Source organism: Trichomycterus rosablanca, chromosome 1 (assembly GCF_030014385.1).
Source record: "Trichomycterus rosablanca isolate fTriRos1 chromosome 1, fTriRos1.hap1, whole genome shotgun sequence".
NCBI lineage: Eukaryota > Metazoa > Chordata > Actinopteri > Siluriformes > Trichomycteridae > Trichomycterus > Trichomycterus rosablanca.
The window spans coordinates 67732327-67751543 of NC_085988.1; the positions used below are offsets into that span (position 1 = coordinate 67732327).

At 36.6% G+C, this 19217-nt stretch overlaps 1 protein-coding gene across 3 annotated transcripts; it reads right to left on the reverse strand.

Moving 5' to 3' along the window:
- Positions 1-778: 778 nt before the first annotated feature.
- On the reverse strand, positions 779-17076 carry recql (RecQ helicase-like). Of its 3 annotated transcripts, XM_062995490.1 has the most exons (18): positions 16934-17076; positions 14609-14762; positions 12969-13046; positions 12068-12286; positions 11767-11946; positions 11118-11224; positions 10719-10917; positions 9858-10024; positions 8375-8450; positions 6863-7011; positions 6436-6553; positions 6202-6340; positions 6014-6105; positions 5696-5912; positions 5419-5560; positions 3432-3599; positions 2155-2306; positions 1731-1819 (listed from the first exon to the last, which is right to left on the reverse strand). In XM_062995490.1, the coding sequence occupies exons 3-17, from the start codon at positions 12988-12990 to the stop codon at positions 2178-2180; spliced, it is 2124 nt and encodes a 707-aa protein (XP_062851560.1). In that variant the 5' UTR covers positions 12991-13046; positions 14609-14762; positions 16934-17076; the 3' UTR covers positions 1731-1819; positions 2155-2177. The 3 variants fall into 3 exon arrangements, with proteins under 3 accessions (XP_062851551.1, XP_062851560.1, XP_062851567.1); XM_062995497.1 differs by lacking the exon at positions 3432-3599; XM_062995481.1 differs by lacking the exons at positions 2155-2306; positions 3432-3599 and having other exon boundaries at positions 779-1819.
- Between the last annotated feature and the right edge of the window lie 2141 nt (positions 17077-19217).

Below are 19217 nucleotides of genomic sequence, written 5' to 3' on the forward strand. Positions count from 1 at the left end.
CTGGCTTTACTCCTTAAATTAATGAAGTAACTTATTTACAGAACTGCATCCTTTACATATTTTAAAAAGTTGGTCTTCAGCCATAATGTATGTGTGGCCCATAAGAATTTATTTGTGGCCTGTTGCGGCCAAGCTGATGAAAAGGCTGAGAACCACTAGTCTAACATGTTTAGGTTGTCTGTGCTGTTGTGGCCATCTACTGGTAATTGTGAATACTGCATTCATACTGGCCTAATGGTAATGAAGACTGAAGACTGAAGACTATCAGACATAAGAAAAAAAAGTCATGTTATTACTTACTGCATTTTCTAACTTTATATCTGGCCCCATTACAAAGATGTATTTGATTCAGTCTTGTTAGTATTTTGTTAATTAAGGAAATAAAATGTTTAATAAATCAAATCTGACACACTGAGCAACATTTGACCATAGTTAGGTCAGTGATTATGGCTTTGTTTATGTTTGTATATAGTGTAGTGTTATAGCATTTAAACACAGAATAATAATAATAATAATAATAACAACAACAATATAAAGCTATTAAACATTACTTACTCAATAAACCTATAAACAGTAACAAAAATACAAACTTAAAACCGTTCACACCATTAAATCTAGCCTCCTAAATGACTGTGTTCCTACATTAAATTAAATAATTCATAGGCAGTTGAGTAATACTGTGAAAATTCCAGTACACTGCTTCGATTCTTTGCCAGATCTAACAAAATGGGGTTTTCCGTTTATAAATGTTTTAGGTCCTACTCACTTCACTGCAGTCTGTGGGTAATATTTTAATATGATGTGACAAGACATATTTAGACATCACTTCAATATGCTTGTACCAGGTTAACATATACATAGTGGTCTGTTTACACAAAACAGATCTAATCAAAGACAAAAGGTAAAACATGTCTAAACAAAAAGTGCCAATAAACTAATTTATTGATAACTGCTACCAAAACAAAAAATCTGTTAAGGTGATAAGGAGAGTCATTATCAACAACAGTATAAACAAAACAAGTCATTTTTTTGACATAATTTACATCATCAAATTAAATACGGCAGACAGTGCAGAACTTCAAATACTTCTGAAATAAGATTAAGTTTAGAAAAAAGAGTTACCACAATTCCTGAGGTATTTGCAATCATTTAAATGAATGTACTTTGTGACTGGTCATCTCTGAATAAGTTTTCTTCTCATACTAACACGTGTCCATAAATTTCTGGCGCTTTTGGTCACTGCTGTACTGGATGGGAGACGAAGACTTCTTAAGGGTTCCGTTATGCATGTGAGCATTCCTGAACTGTGTGAAGAGTCCTGCAATTGTTCGTGTGAAACGTAGTTTATTCTCCTTAACTGCTTGTTGTAGTAACTGCGGAGGTCGGACAGCTCTTCAAGGGCTGCAGCTGATATGATAGAGGTCTCTGATGGACGGCTGGCCAGAACTGATTTTGGATGTCCAGCTTTAGAAATACCGTTTGAAGCTGGAGGTGAAAACTGCTGCTGTATTCTTTTAGGTGGAACAGGTTTTTCATTGGAGTCTTTGTTATGACCTTCAATATTGTGAGACGTGCAATTGCTTTCAGTGATGCAGTTCTTTTTCTGAATACTGACCTCCACATCAACCTCAATTGCAGCAGGTGGAATCATTTCAGGCGCTTGTAATACATTATCTTCCACATTTTGGGAATGTCTTTTCTCCTGGTTCTGTTGGTCCTTGGTAATTTTTACTAGTTTGTCATTCCTGCTAAGGTCAATGTTGACATCGTTCAAATAAGCGATTGGTTCTTTCTGAAGCCCAGCAGCTGATTGGTCAACCTGAGGAAGCAGAAATAGACATTAGAAATCTATAACCGGCAATGGTGTGGTGAAGTAGAAAAGCACATAATGGCTAGATAATGGTGTTAGTGATCCATGCACAGTGTTAATGCTAGACATTCCCGCAATGCATCTGTCCCAATGTGAGTGAACCTTAAAGCCAGTGTTACTTAGAACATGAAAATGCCCGGACAACATATATGCAGCATGATGAAGACGAGCATAAGATATGGACAAGCAAGACACAAAGGCATCAGAGAATGTTTTAAGACAAACGTATGCCTTTGAGATTACATTGTCTGCATGCGGATTTGAGAATAGGAAGGGAACTGTACTTTTGGCTTCTTTTCCTCATGGACTAGGGTACAGGCTCTTTCTTGATTTTCTTGGCAACAAAGGTTTTCTCAGCACTCTCAGCAGATCTTTTTCCTTCTTTTGATTTTAGCTTGCCACTAATCTTATCTCCACTGCCTCCCGTCTCATTTACCTGTGGGCAGCACAAGAGCTTTTTAACCAGATGATATTTGAGGGTGTGTACTACTGACTGCAAGGAAACAAGGAATATTAAAATCACTGCACATTTAAAAAGATAAGGATAAAATCTTATGAACAGACCCTAGAAACAAGGAATACAAACTGAAAATTTGATTCAATTAATTACTTTAGCAAACACAAAATAAGCCAAAGATTATACTATGTCCAGACATCACACCAAATCTGATTTATTATATCTGATTTTTAAATGGAGTGTCTAGTGACCAGATCTCATTTGTCAGTCTGGACTTCAGACACATTTGCTTGTTTGCCCAGATTGGTTGCTTTAGTAACAGCACAGGTGCCTCTACTCCTGATGGGTAGGCATAGGAAAAAAATGGACATTTACATTTTAGTGAAAAGGGACCATGCTATGTTTTTTCAGTGGTTGGCCTAGGCTCCTTAGCTCCAGTAAGGGAAAATCCTAATGCTTCAGCATAACAAGACATTTTGGACAATTGTATCTTTGTGGGAACAGCCTGGGGAAGGCCCTTTTCTGTTCCAGCATGACAAGCAAGGTTCATAAAGGCATTGTTGGGTGAGTTTGGTGTGGAAGAACTTAACTGGTCGAACAGAGCTCTGACCTCAATCCCATCGAACACCTTTCGGATGAACCAGAACAGAGATTTCGAGCCAGGCCCTCTTGTCCAATATGAATGTCTGACCTCACAAATGCTCTTCTGAATGAATAGAAAAGTATTCACACAGACACACTCTAAAATCTTGGAGAAAGGCTTCTCAGAGAAGTGGAAGTTGCTATAGCTGCAATTAATCAGATTTGACCTTCCTCTCTCAATGTGGCCAGATTGGACCTTTTGATTAGAGTATCTCTTATTAAAGTCCATAACTACAAAATGACATTCTGCTATATTTTATGGCTACCACTTCATAGTGAATTGCTACCAAAAAAACAAACCTTTTACAAAGTCACCATTAAAAGTGCAAAATCAATATAATTGGTAACTGAAAGGCCTTCCAGTGCACAAAGTATGATGAACAAGATTTAGAATACCACCACCAAGAAAACACCTTCCCTCAATCACAACCCTTCATCGGTGGGAGTAAGTGTATGCTTCACCTTCTTGCCAGCTCTGTGGCTCCTAAATGTCGGTTTAACATCACGTGAACTGCCCACACTGCACTGACAATGCTTCCTCCTCCAATGTTTTCTCCTGTGATGTTTTTTTTTTATTCTCTTCTTTTTTGCAGCAATCAGTGTCTGCTGTACAGTCACATGCCACTGAGGCTAACATATAAGTGTCAATCAAAATAATGGAACTACTAGTGTTACCATAACTGAATATGAAGCAGTGTATTCTTGCAAATTAAGCAAACCTTTAAAAAAATCCATGTCATAGCTTGCCCACGTATCTGAGCCAAATTCATTTTCAATCTTTAAAATAAATCATTAAAATAAATGTTGAAGAAAAAAAAGGACAACAGCTTTCATACTGAAAATTTAAATACAAAGTGTAAAAATGTACAGTTTCAAAAACTGCTGTTGTCACTCCATCATTATGGGTGATTAAGTGTAAATCTATGGTAAATATGGCACTTTCATCCACTCAAAATAAAATCTGCAATACAAAGTGTGCAAAAAGTCTTAGCACTATATGTATCCAGTGTAATACCATAAAGTTCAAGGTAAAAGCAGATGGCAACATCACATTAGTTCTAACCTGAAAGAGTTCCATGACTGAATGAAAAAAAAAAGTTTCTAAACAAAGGTTTTTGTCACTTCACTAAAACTTTGGCTCCTACTGATTTTCACACAGTTAGAGCTTAGAAAGTGATGGCGATGTGTTTCTAGCTACGGTGACCTAAAGAAAAATAATTTATCTAAAAAGAAATATGCAAAGTTAATAAAAGATATGCACGAGGTTAATTAGTTTAGTGTGGAGGAATCAATGAGCTACAGAAAATATTAAAGCATTCTAAAAAAATTATGCATTTACCATTAATATTAAAAAATAAACATTTATGCACTAACTTACAATCAAGGTCAAAAGCATTACACGACCAGATGCATGTAGCCACCTACCTTAATATTATAGGACATCCTGTTCCACAACCATATTGTTGGTGTGTATATGCTCATTCTAAATCTGAAGACCTTTACTATAGAGTAAACGTCTCATTCCCTTTCAACATGTTCTCCAATCTGGCCTTATAGAATAAGTTTTAAAGCCGGTATCTTATGGTGTTTTTACACTTGCACTTTTTAGTCTGGTTATATCAGACTACGATTTGTTTTTGCCCTTGTTGTCATTTGTTTGAGTAGGTGTGAAAACAGTAATCACACTTGAATGCGGACCAAAATTAATTAATTCAGCATTCTGCTGATGTATTTTAGCCTGGTATATTATCCAGATGAGTAGTACAGCTATAAAACAAGCACCATCTCTGTTGTTACTCCATGTTTAGTTGCATAGAAATATGCATTAGTCTAAAACACAGAACACTTTCTTGTTGCAGAATCAGACACATGTGACCAATAAGTAAAGCATTTTCACATAGTTTGTTGTGATGCATTTTAATGCATTTGGATTTTTCTTCATGTGAAAAGAAACTACACTTAAAGGAAAACACTCAAGTTAACCAGCTCATCAACTGATTCGGATCAGAGGAAAAGGCTCCAAAAAGTATTTATTTCAGGAATTTTTAATTTAGTTTTTTTTTAATCACTGTACTTTTAATAAATGGGAGCTTTGTGCTCAAGTTTTAAATATAACTGGATATGCAGTAAAGAATATATTTTATAGCAAATTTTGTTCATGTTTACCAGGGGTGCCAATAATTGTAGAAGGCACTGCTATAGGTATATGGTTATATACTTAACCATCAGCTTGTTGGCTGCAGCACCTGATCTAATTCATTAGAAGGGGGATCGAGATACTTTTGGCCATAAAGTGCAAACTTTCTACCTCAATTGTACCTGTAGTTTACCGTATGATTCAGGAGATTTTGGTGTAATATACTATAGAAACAGACCATACTAAAAAAAGCAGCATAACTCACACCCCAAACAGAAAACACAGGGTAAAAAGAATATGAAAAATACTCACACTTGAAGCAGCTTGGTTGGGTGCATTATGTCTTCTCTTCATCTTCATAGTAATAGAGTGGTTTTCTTTTTTAAGCAGGGCAGCTTTGCGTCCAATTTTCACGTAAAAATATGTAGTGTATGGGGTGAAGCTGAAGTCTTCACTTTAAAAATAAATAAGAATACTTAAAAACATACTTCATTTTGCATTAAAATGTAATAAATAATTCTTTGTTGAACACACAATTCTGAATCTTAGAATAATTCATTATTACTTTCCACATCAGTTATTGTATTACCTGAAGTAGCCATGCAATAGAAGATGGACAATAACAGCCTCCACTTCAAGACGTGACAATGTTGTGACCGCTGTCATTTTGCGGATCTTGGCAACCCCTTTCCCCAACCAGGTCTCACACAGTTTCAAAGGAGTCATCTTTTCATCCATAGACGTGGCCACCTCCACAATCGCCACTGCCTCACGTGCATGCTTGGTGATATCCATGGTGACATAGTCTGACACAAGAGATTCATTTACTCTAGTGTTACAGACAACCAATAACCTCATAATTCAAGATCATGTGTCACACCAACAACAATTTATGCACTGATCTTACCACTGCCATGTCGACAGACATCACACATCTGTTTGCACTCTTCATCATTCCAAACTTCATCAAAATGAACTGCCATGACGGCACGACGACACCTGTGCACAAACATTATAATTGCCTAGTGTTTTTTTCTTTCTTCCAAAGTTAATGAAGCATACAAAGTATGACATACTCAGTATTACTTTGATTACCTGTCTACATTCTGACAATAGGCCACCATATTCTGAAGCTTCTGCTGACCTGTATTCTCCATCACAACCATGGTACTAATTCTAAAAATGTCTGCAAACCCATAGAACACTATGCAGTATGCTGGACCATCGTCTCTTCCTGAAAATTACATAGAACATAAAATGGTATTAAAGTTAACTGCAGAAATTAAGTGCAGAGGTCATGGATCACCTGCCTACCAGAAGCCTGCCTACCTGCACGTCCACTCTCCTGATAGTAATTCTCTATGGACTTGCTGATGGTATAATGGATTACAAATCGCACATCAGCTTTGTCAATGCCCATTCCAAATGCCACAGTAGCCACGACCACCTAAAAAGACAACAAACCGTTTCTAGAGTTATTTCTAAACAGGGATTAATAGTGAATATTCACACACATTCAGATCTAAATATAGACTGTGCTAGTGAAAAAATATTAAACATATACACTAGCCCAGTTTCTATTTCTACAGTGTTTCCAGTCTTATTTCCCAAGCTTGCTTTCAAATAATTTAAACTAATTGTGATTAATATTTTAGAATACCTCTCTGCAGAACATAAGTAGTTGACTTCAAGCTCTCCAAGACAGTTCCAATAAAACCAGCAGTGCACAGACATTTATGTATTAAAAAGGATCTACCTGGATTTTATTATTAGACCACTGGCGGTGAACCAGGGTTTTATCTGAGGCCTCCATGTTTGCATGGTATGGCTGGGCCAGGATGCCACTCTGCTGCAGATCTACAGACACAGTCTCTGCTTCTTTTTGGGAGAACACATACACAATTCCTGTGTAAAAAAACAAATAAATAAAAAATAAGTAATTTTTTTTTGCTAGTGTATATGCAACAAATTAATAAATCAGCAAATGTTTTGTCAACTTTAATTATTGTAAAAATTATTATAATTATTAAGTGCCTTCAAGTTGATTTTGGTGATCAAGTTGATTATCCTGGTAACCATAAAGATAACATTTCTAAAGACGATCCTGTGTTCTGTTTGGGTCTACAGGCTTTTTAATGGCTCGTTCATTGTTTGACTGTTCAACTCTTGCAGGCATAATTGTCTTTTCCAATACAATGGTTCATTTCATAATGTCTTCTAAAAAACAGAGCTTCACTTTGGTTATCTGAGGTGTGAGTAAAAGCTTAGGGTTTTATTTGGTCGAGAATCCATTTGTTTGTCTTTTTTGCAGTCCAAGGTACTCTCAATAGTCTTCACTACCAGCAGCGTTTAAAAGCATTAATATTCTTCCTGTACAATTTTTTATTCTCAGTTTACACATCCACAAATGACACCTAAAGAGCTTTTTCTGTTCTTTTAATGTTCTGTTTGTTCCACTTGAATCCTTGATCATCTTCCTCCAGTCCTGCTCCTCTCATATGTTCAGTGTACAGATTGAACAGGAATGGTGACAGAATGCAGCTGTGTGTGACTCCCTTGCCAGTGTGAAACCAGCCTGTACAATTTTTATAAAGACTGAGGCTTGCTGATCAGTGCTCTGGTATTTCCATCTGCCTGAAGACATTCATCCATAATTATGTGTGATTAACACAGCCAAAAGCTTTGCTCTAGTCAATGATGCACATGTTGAATTCCTTGGCTTTTTCTGCAATCCAGATTATATAGGCAATGAGATCTCTTGTTCCTCTGCTTTTTCTAAATCATGTGTGCACACGCTCTCTTTCAATCTGTTTTGAATATTATTCAGCATAACTTGGTGTGTGATGAGATCGTACAATATAGTTTGCACGCTCCTTCTTGTCCAATTTCTTTGGTTTTGGGATATAAACTGACCTTTTCTAATCCACTGGCCACTGAATGGTTTTCAGATTTTTTATTATTATTTTGTCATCACTTGAAACGATTTTAATTCTTCAGTATCTTGAAATATATTTTGTTGCAATGTTATCAATCCCTGTGGCTTTCTTTTTTGGTAGTGAGCTAAAGTAAAGGGTCACCAATTATGCTGCGCATTCTTCAAGTAATTAAGGGACTGAAGCTTTGCTACTGGTTGACTGGCTGTGTAGAGATTAGAACTGTAAACATTGCAAAGAGTAACACAGACACTAAAACACAGTGTCGCCACTTCCAACAGCTACAAAACAATTACAAAAACTACTGTACATATTTCTAAGAAGCATTATTTTACCTGATTGGTCCTTGAATCTTCCTTTGATTAGTCCTGTTATTTCTCTGGTTATATTTTCATTAACCTTAAATCTAACCTGTAGAGTAATACAAAGAATTTAATAATTAAACAAAATAAATTACTAACTTTTTATGCAGATGCATTTTAATGTCTACTATGGGGTAGGGATGCAAATTCTGCCAATAAGTATTGACCCCAATTTCTGTTGCAACCTGTTGCCATCTATTACATAAATATTCATATTTGGTATGTGGCTGTGTGTAAAAAGAATCACAAGTAATCAAGTATTTGGCATTTAAAGTGTTGAACTTTAGTTAATGAGAAAAGTGAAGCGAGGTACTGAGTGGAAAAATAACAGGCTGTGCTAAGGAAGTTAGGATATTGATTGGCAGGGAGGACAGAGACAAAATGTGAAGATTTTAGGAGTGGGAAAAGTGCATGTCAGGTCACTTTCTTAACCGCTTATTCAATTAGGGTCACTGGGGGTGGGGTTGCTAGAGTCTATCCCAGCTTTTCAATGGGTGGAAAAAGGCAAAACAAAAAGATAAAATAAAAGAGACATAGTAACGGCTTGAGAGACTATAACTATACCAAAGATGGTCAACTGAAGACTATGTCTAGTCTAGAACATTGCCTCCATTATGTGTTTAAAGGCAATTGTTAAAATGGTAAGTCGTAGGATAAAATGAAAGAGAGGAGGCATGAAAACTGTAGTTTGTCTGAGGGAAGATTGACGGGATGTTAAGATATGAATAGTATGATTCCTTAAACATTGAGCTTGTTGAACATACTATTCCAAAACATGGGGACTATTATGGAATTGCACCTAATGCTTAACAGTCTCCACTCATCAGAAAGGCTTTCCACAAGACCTTGGAGTGCATCTGAAAATTTTGTTACATTGACATTCTCACAAAATTCACAAGTGACATTCCATTTTATATTAAAGGTGTTTAATGAGGTTGTGGTTAGAGTTCTGTGCAGACCACTGTAGCTCCTCCACACGACACTTCGCAAACCATGTCTTTATGGATCACGTTTTGTGCACAGGGACACAGTCCTGATGGAACAGGAAAGGCCCTTTCTTAAACGGTTGCCACAAAGTAAAAGCATATTTTTATATAATTTAATTTGTATATCTGTCAATATTTTTATTTATTTATTAGGATGTTTTACACACTTTGGTACATTCATGACAGGACAAGTAGTTACTGGTTACATCAGTTAAGAGTTCAATATCAAACACAATCATGGACAATTTTGTATCTCGAATTCACCTCACTTGCTTGTCTTTGGACTGTGGGAGGAAACCGAGGAATCGATCTCAGGACCTGCTTGCTGTGAGGTGACAGTGCTACCCACCAAGCCACCTGTCAGTAATATGTGGCTAAAACAACTCATCTCAGTAATTAGTGGAAATATCAACAAACTTCTAATCATACAGTGTATAATTAAGGCATCTAAAATGTACAATGTAGCCTACCTCATAGTGGAGATTAGGTCTGTTAAATGGTGCTGTAAGCATGACTGCATCTGGAACACACAAAATCTTCTGGCAGTCTTTTAAAACTTCGCTGGTTGCAGTAGCTGTCAGTCCAATCAGTGGAACACTAGTAAACTGACGTTTGAGAATGCCCAGAAGCTTGTAATCTGAGTCATAGAAGAAGTCACATCAGTGCTATTGCATATCTATATTGTGCTAATATATGATTTCTATTATGTAGTACAATACCGTTGTGAGCCATTGCTAAAAATGGCAATTGCACTGACAAATAGTTAAAAGTTGCAGTTTTAACTAAATTGCAAATTGCAGTTTATTGTGTTTTAATGATAGATAATTTTTGATCAAATAGAAATTCCATTCAGCTCTAAGCCTGCCATTTGGAAGTCCACTTTTTTCTCCGGATAACTCTTGGTTTAAAACATTAACTTCATAAAATCCACCAAAACCAACACACAATCTTTTTATATAAGCTTTTTAACATGTTTTCAGAAATTACTGCCCTGTCCAGATATTAAAGCATGAAACTATGCTGCAAACTGGTACACACATGCAATGGTAAAATTGGTTTTGAACCATCTGCAATTACATAACACATCATTAATTATTTTCCATGAATTGCTGCGAGTTTTAGACATTGGCATCATTTTATGTACAGACAGCCACATCGCATTAAAGATAAAGTAGCAGTATTTTTGTCTGACATGATGCTGTTAAAGACATGATTGATTATTGTCTAAACAAATTATCTAAATAAATATAAAATGTTTACTATCCTTTGAATGGAAAGAACACTTGGCTTGGTAGTAATAAAACTGAAACAATAGTGGTTTAAAGTCCCACCTGGTCTGAAGTCATGACCCCACTGACTGCAGCAGTGAACTTCATCCACAGCAATGCGATCGAGCAGACCCATTTTATAGGCCTTTTCAAGTTTAGACATGAGCAGCTTGCTCTTAGCAATCTTCTCTGGGGTAACATACAGCAGTTTAAAGGGAATGTTTTTATCAACCATGCCTGCCATAACATACTTGGAATCCTCCTGGAAAAAAGTTTTTAAAAAAAATGTAAATGCTGATAAATATTAAGCAAGCACTGACAAAACTAGTTGAATGGATGGATGGATGGACAGACAGGAATTTATTGTCATGAGTTATACAACAAAACTTTGTTTGCTCCCAGATAGACCAGCAACAATAAAAAATCTGAGCGATTATTTTATATATCCAGCATTTTGCTCACCTTTGAACTAGAAGCATTAAGTGTTACAGCAGGGACATTGATGGACTTCAGATACATGAGTTGATCCTCCATCAAGGACACCAGTGGAGCAATGACCAATGTAAAACCTGATAGACATAAAAAATAAAACATTTTAACTCATCAAAAACCAAGCAGTAAGACATTCCAACAGCAAGCAGTAATGATAAAAACATTAACAGAACACCAAAATATTAATAATCAATTCAGTTATATCAGTTAAATATAACAATGTTTGATACCAGTTTAACACCACTGTAAAAACAAAAAATGTTGTTTAACTAGTTTGTGTGTGAACTAAAACTATAAACTACAGTGACAATACAGTTCAATACAATTGAATTATAACACTATAATACAACTCTCATGTACTTATAATGCATTTATGAGTATTAATAAACCTCTTAATCATTTAATAATGAAATACATGAAACATACGTATAAACATAAGCACGTTTTTACATAGTTGTGCCTCAGGTGGAATGTCAAAATAAATACATTTTCTACTTACATTGATTTTTAAAAAAAGTAACAACTATAACACTTGTAATATACTTTAATAGTATTTCATTTTCTGAATGTAAAAACATTTGGAGAAAGACAACAGGGGTTCATATTAGCTTTAACTTACCTTCTGAGCAGATAGCCGGTAGCTGATAACATAAACTTTTGCCTCTGCCAGTAGGCATGACCAAAAAAAGATCTTTTCCTGACATACTGAGGTTGATGGCTGCTTGCTGAAGTGGCCGGAATTTCGAAAGCTTGAACACTCTTGAGAGTTTCTCCTCAACCTCTTTAGACCATGAGAAGTCTGTCAGTAAAGGTTTAATTAAAGAAAATCAGGATTTTGCAGTGGTACACAGATTTTGAATGCAAAACATTATCAGTTTACTGCATGATGATTTTAATCAGGCAACATTAAAACAACCAACCTGACTCTTCATAATGTTGCAGGTCTTTTTTGCTAAAGGTGGCTTTAGGGGTTTCTCCAGATCCTGATGGCTGAGAAAAGTCACAGGAGCCATCCAGGCTCTTCAGTAATTGTTTTTTCCTGGAGGTTAAGGCGGCCTGCTTCTCCAGAAGCTCTGAGATCTGAAGCTCAAGTAACTCCAACTCTGCATCTACAGAGTCTAGCTCTGCTCGGGCCCTCTCTGATAAAGAACAGCATGCATATAATTAGAAACTATTTGCATTTATTATAATGCAACGGAATACATTAAATCAACTTCAATATTTTAGCCTTTAAACAAAGTGTACGTTCCTATTTGAGAAGAGCCTGAAGTAACACAGTCTTAAAGTCTGCTTACATGAGATACATGATCACATCAAATTAATAAATACAATGTAAGCTTATGATCTCAGTTTGCAACTCGTGCAAAGTTGCAAGAAAGTAACCTTTTATCAGAATGCTAACTAGCACAAGACTGTCAGATCCAGGCAAGCAAGTGCACTTACAGAAAATAAGTATTGTGTATTAGTCTAAGTAATGGGCTTATGTAAATAATATTATAAATTTAGAATATTATTTTAAATAATTACAGGTAGAAGAAAAAAGTAGAAATGTTTCTTTTCAAACTTCAGTATCTACACATGGAAACAATCATTTAAGACTCAAATTAAAATTTCTGCTGTAGTAAGGTGGCTGGCACGTCTGCCATCAATTCTCTAATGAGCTATTCTTCCCAGGGACACAATCTTGTGACTCGCACCAGTATGTTTACCTACCTGACTCATGGGACAATTAGCATCTCTTGTATCTCTGTTTATTGGAATACCTTGGTAACATGTCTGACAGGTAAGTGACGTAATCTGTACAAGTTGAAGTACACAAACCTTTATCAGTGATGTTGGCCATTTAAGCTGCTAGCATTTAGGATGGTAGGAGATGATGGAGTTCACCCTTGGATCATGCTAAAAAAAACAATAATGTTAATTGAATGCAGAAAACAAAAAGCAGAAACCAGTCAACATAAAATTTTTATGTTTTTCATATTTTTTTATTTGAACTATCTGTGAAATAGATATAACGTGTTGCATCAATGGTAGTAATTATAGCTGTACTTACTGTACTAACACTGTACTGGAGCTGCTGTAACACTCGAATTTCCCCCATGGGGATCAATAAAGGAATCTTATCTTATATTATCTTAAATCTGTTGGGTAATTATGACTTCATGGTGTGTGGAAACATACCCATTATGAAAAACAAATTCAGTTAGAATTAAAAAAGATCCACCTCCAGTGTTTTGGAGCTCAAAGTTAAGATGGCAATGTACTGTACTACATTGTAGTTCCAATTTGTGCACTTTAATGATGTAGTTACACACTATGTAGTACACGAGATGTTTGTGAATTAAACTCAGGTGCTCAAGTGGGTTTAAAATGGCCATGAACAACTTTAGCAAACGGTCTCCCACTTTTCATTCTCAACCCGAGAGCAAAAAAAAAAACATTACTGCAAACTTTCTTTGGTCTTATTTCTCCCAAATAAATAATAAATAAATAATTATGTATTTTTTTATTATTATATATGCACACTACATTTATGTACAGTAAAAAATACCTGAGTAGAACACTGTATGGACATCTGTTAACACTGCCAGTGTTTCTAACCTAGAGATAATCAGTGAATATTGGCTTATATTTTTAATTTGACTGTTGTATTTGATTAAATTGATAATAATACTAAAAGATATGTAACAAATCCAAAAAGGTATGTGATCATTAACTGTATGTCTATCTATACACCTGGAACATACACCTAATGGTGCAGCTGGTTAAGTGGATGTCACACAGCAATAGTCAGTGTTTCCGAATTGACCCACCGCGACCCTGACGATGATGGCGCGGTTTAAATGAACAAACCGTTTTCTTTCTTTTTGTCAAATTCACGTTAACACAGCGTTAGCAACGCTAATATATGCGTGTTCACAAAAACATATATGAAACACCGTGACCGTACTATATAATTATACTGAATACAGAAAACTAGTTTGTGCTTATTCTGTTTTAATATCTCAAATAAAACCATAACTTTTATTAAATTGTTTGAAAAACTGTCGTAAATAACATTTGGACCAGACAACTCTTTGAGGAACAAGTGCTTCAAACTGACCGGAGGAGCTGCAAAGCTAACGCTAGCTAATTTTGTTATTTTTACATGTAATTTAAGTGTTCTGGTAATACGCCATGTAGCAGCTATTTGTAAAGTATTTTATATACTTTTACACCTTCAAAATGCCTGAATCTATCACAGGCAAGTAAAAAGTTGGGAAGTTAGCGTGGTTCTTACTAACTTAGCCGGCTACATTGATGGCTAGGTAGCTAACTAAATCCAGTTTAACGCGAAGCTGGTTTTGAATAAATATTTCACATTGCTCTTATCACAGATGAAGTGAATGCACACAGAGTTCTACTATACATAAAAAGTCACAACATAAACCAATAAATGAAATAAACATATGTCTACCTACAGTTCCATGCACTGCACTCGACACTCCAGTGTTTGGGGTAACGTCAGCTCCGTTACCCTGTGCAACCCCTCGTCTCCTCTCAGTTGTTACATCTCCTCCCACAACATCTGTACAGGGTCTGTTTATTTCACCCATTCTCTCAGATAATTACGAACTATCATTTAACACATTAATTAGTAATTGAGTAACATCACATTGTACTTACTATTGAAAATATAGCGAATACACGAACTTCTGGCAGATTGTTGGGCGGCCAAAGCTCAATTATGGGCCAATCCGCCGAATCAGTGCCAAATAGTACTGTGCAGGTGTGGAAATTGAAAGTAAGAATGCTTTTAAAAATATAAGTGTTAATACTTAACAAAAGTGAATGAACAAAAGACAAATCAAAATTAAATCAATTTATTTATTTATTTAGGGCCAGTGATAGCTCAGTGGTTAAGGTACTGGGCTAGTAAACAGAAGGTTGCCGGTTCAAGCCCCGCCACCACCAAGGTCCCTGAGCAAGGCCCTTAACCCTCAATTGCTCATTGTGTTCCGCTCATTGTGTAAGTCGCTTTGGATAAAAGCATCTGCTAAATGCTGTAAATGTAGTGTGACCACCATTTGCCTTCAAAACAGCCTCAATTATTCTAGGTGCATTTGAACAAAGTCAGGGATTTTGCAGGATTAGTCAGGTGTATGATTGACCAGTTATACCAAACAGGTAATAATGATCACTATTTTCATATGCAGGTTGACACACAGTTATTAACGGAAACAGAAACAGCTGTGTATGAGGCTTTAAACTGGCTGAGGAACAGCCAAACTTTGCTACAAAGGTGAGGTTGTAGAAGACATTTTTATGTCACAGGTCATACACCATGGCAAGAGCAAAGCAACAAGACACAAGGTAAACTGCATCAGCAAGGTCTCTACCAGGCAAACGTTTCAAAGCAAACTGGGGTTTCAAGATATTGAATATTGAGGACCATAGACGCAGTAGTCGGCCAAGGAAACTTAGTGCAGCAGATGAAAAACACATCATACTTACTTCACTTTTAAATCGAAAGATGTCCAGCAGTGCCATCAGCTCAAACACTGGCAAAAACAGTGGGACCCAGGTACACCCATCTATTGTTTGGAAAAATCTGGCCAGAAGTGGTCTTCATGGAAGACTTGCAGCCAAATAGACATACCTTTGACGTGGAAACAAGGCCAAGTGACTCATCTATGTACAAAACATAGGAACTGGTGTGCAGAAAATGGCAGCAGGTGCTCTGGAGTGATGAGTCAAAATGTGAAATATTTGGCTGTAACAGAAGGCAGTTTGTTCGATGAAGGGCTGGAGAGCCGTACAATAATGAGTGTCTGCAGGCAACAGTGAAACGTGGTGGAGGTTCCTTGCAATGGTGTCCTCAATGCTGAGATGGTCCCACCAAATATTTATTTGATTTACTTTTGATAATTTACTTTGCATTAAAAAAAAACAACTGTTAACACTTCCATTTTTGAAAGCATTCTCACTTTGCAGCATTTTTCACACCTACCTAAAACTTTAATTTACCTTTTATTATTAAACTAAATGTCATATTATTTCATTATTAAGCAAAGTGTTATTGTCTCTCCAATCACTGGGCGAAAGGTAGGAAACACCCTAGACAGTTGCCAGTCCTTCACAGGGCAAACACACATATTCACAAATACACACACTCTTAGGGCAATTTTAGTAGTGCCTGTGGGACTGTAGACTGTGGGAGGAAACCAGGGAATTCAACACAGAGTCATCTTGCTGTGAGGCTACAGTGCTACCCACTGAGCCAACATGCTGACCTAATTGCAATTCTAAAGGCAAAAACATTCCAAAGTCACATGTTCAGCTGGAACATCTGGAACTACTAAAAGCCATTGAACACCAAATGTAAGTTCTCTTATTTTTCCTGTATGTTTGATACAATTGTAACTGTGACTGAAAAGGTTAATGTCAATGTACATTTCTGTTACCTAAATTGTTTCTTAGAAGATGATATTTGTTTATTTTAAAATATAGTTTTTGGTACATCACTACAGTGTATCCAGTGTCCTCATGCTATTAGCACGAACGCCATGCTGCTATATTTCATGTATTTGCTAATTCTATGCTAAAAATTACTTTCAGTACTTTACTCATATAAAAAGTTACAGAACTGAATAACAGTAACAGGAGTAGCATTTTCTAATTTATTTATTTATGATTGTGAATATCAGTCAATTTCACGCTGTTCATCTGTTTTTTTAGGTTTACAGTAAATTTACTGAAATTGTTGACATTTCAGATAAGTTTTACAATGTGAAAACCATACTTACAGGGAGGCAATCCACCACTGTGTAATGCAGAAAAGCGGCGGCATTATCTCACCTAATGATGCTACAACGGCGTATTAGGGCCACTTTAAGGAAAAATATTTTTGTTCGTTTAGATTTTGAGAATAAAGTCGTATAAATTTCGATTTCGAGATGATTACGAGATTAAAGTCGAAATGATTACGAGATTAAAGTCGAAATGATTTTGAGATTAAAGTCGAAATGATTTTGAGATTAAAGTCGAAATAATATGGTCATAGCAACCTCCTTGTGTTATATGAGGGATGTTCATGATTTGTTAAAGTTGTACTCTCGTATCGGTTTCACAAATAAAGAAATCCTCGATCTCCTGCACATCAGCACCAGCTTGTTATTAGCGTAAGGACGATGAAACTGCTTTGTAATAAACTGGGTTTGTTTAGAAGAACGTGCGTCCACGGTGTGCTCTGCGTCTGCGTCGTCGCCAGTACTTCAACCGAGCCTTATGGACTCGTACGTTAAACTAAAGCCGTACGGCATCCCTATAAATTGTTGCATTGACGGGTTTAGTCATTATGTCATGTGAATGGAAGCGTACAATACAAACAACGATCCATAAATAATCGCGGGTTATTGGAGACCTGTGCTTCTCTGAACTGACAGAACTACGACGGCCATAATATTTCGACTTTATTCTCATAATAATTTCGACTTTAATCTCAAAATAATTTCGACTTTATTCTCATAATATTTTGACTTTTATCTCGAAATCAAAACGGCCCGAATGCACTGTCGTATGATGCTGACCTATAAAAGAGAGAAAACATATTTAGAGAAGGAACATGATGAATACAGTCAGGCAGGAAGACTTACCATAGGATCAAGGACAAGAAAAAAGCTCTACAAAACCTCATTTAATCCATTATGAGGATGCATCAGGCTATAGCCTTGGCCCAGGGGTGCCCACACTTTCGTGGCTTGAGATCTACTATTTCAGTCGACAGTTCATGGGGATCTACTTTTTAAGGTTGGCCTCATCATTTTTCAAAAATGCTTTAAAGCTTTTTTAAATGCGCTTTAGTTGCCTGTATTAATATTCAGCATTACAGGGCGTGCATGGGTTCAGTGGGTCCTGTGTCACAAATAAACCCTGGACAGGGTGCGTCAAACCATCACAAAGCATCACACATTTATTTACCTCACTCGCACATACAGGTGCAATTTAGAGCTACACCTACTGGCAGGTGTTCGAAGAAAAGCCACGCGGCCCATGCAGCAGTTTGCTCTTACCTGTAATAAATTGCATTTCTCAAAATGTCCACTAGGTGGAGGTAACAGAACGCAAATAATAATAATTAAAAAAAAACAGTGGCCACATTTCTTGTCAATCACGCTGATCTGTTAGACCAGGGGTGTCAAACTCATTTTCACCGAGGGCCACATCAGCATTATGGTGGCCCTCAAAGGGCCGATTGTAACGTATCCTGCTGTGATTGCAGTCACATTGCTGTTTTTCTTGGAGGCTGAATTCTGCATTTATATTGTTCTACTTTACCACAGACACAGCCTCATAACACAAGAGACGCACCGGTTTCTCTTCCTGAAGCACAAACTTGTTTTCACTTTCATTAAATTATTATTTGCTTCCCAGCTGTGTGATACACTGTGTGCATCAAAATGAAGTAAAAATACAAACAATAAAAACAATAAAGAACCTAATACAGTAAAAGCACACAGCTGTAGTCAAGTGTTACATCTGGTACAATATGAGATTTAACCAAACGTAAAATAACGAGTTAAAATTGTGTGTAAAGATACTAATTGCTATAGTCACGGTAACAACAGTATTTAATTACGGTAAATTTGTAACTAAAACGCTGTGATTTACTCACTAAACATTTACTAACAACTGAGAATATAAACGCCACTACTTACAGACGATGCTTCTGTATTATACTGCAATATAATTATCTGTATTTATTTATTATTGTTTACATTACTGACTACGCTACCCTGCGTTCTTTTGCCGTAAAAGTCACATGGCTTCTTAGCGAAGGTTAAAGTTAGTTGCCATGACTACGATGTCACGTTGTCTCTTAAAGGCGCAGGAGCGCATTAAATTATAAGCGCGTCTCTGTAACGACTCGAACATCACAACAATCATACAGTCGTTTAAGCTCTCGCGGGCCAGATCAAATGACGCGGCGGGCCGGATCTGGCCCGCGGGCCGTGAGTTTGACACCCCTGTGTTAGACTGAGGCGCGATCTACCAGCGTGCACTGTGCGATCGCCTGGAAGATCGCGGTCG

Excerpts from the sequence above, each read along its gene's own strand:
- recql (XM_062995481.1), bottom strand. The coding sequence starts at position 12,990 with ATGGCCAACATCACTGATAAAG. Across the intron at positions 5,913-6,013 it reads TGTCTGTCGACATGGCAGTG|ACTATGTCACCATGGATATC; the intron begins GTAAGATCAGTG and ends CTCTTGTGTCAG. Across the intron at positions 5,561-5,695 it reads CTATTGCATGGCTACTTCAG|TGAAGACTTCAGCTTCACCC; the intron begins GTAATACAATAA and ends TTATTTTTAAAG.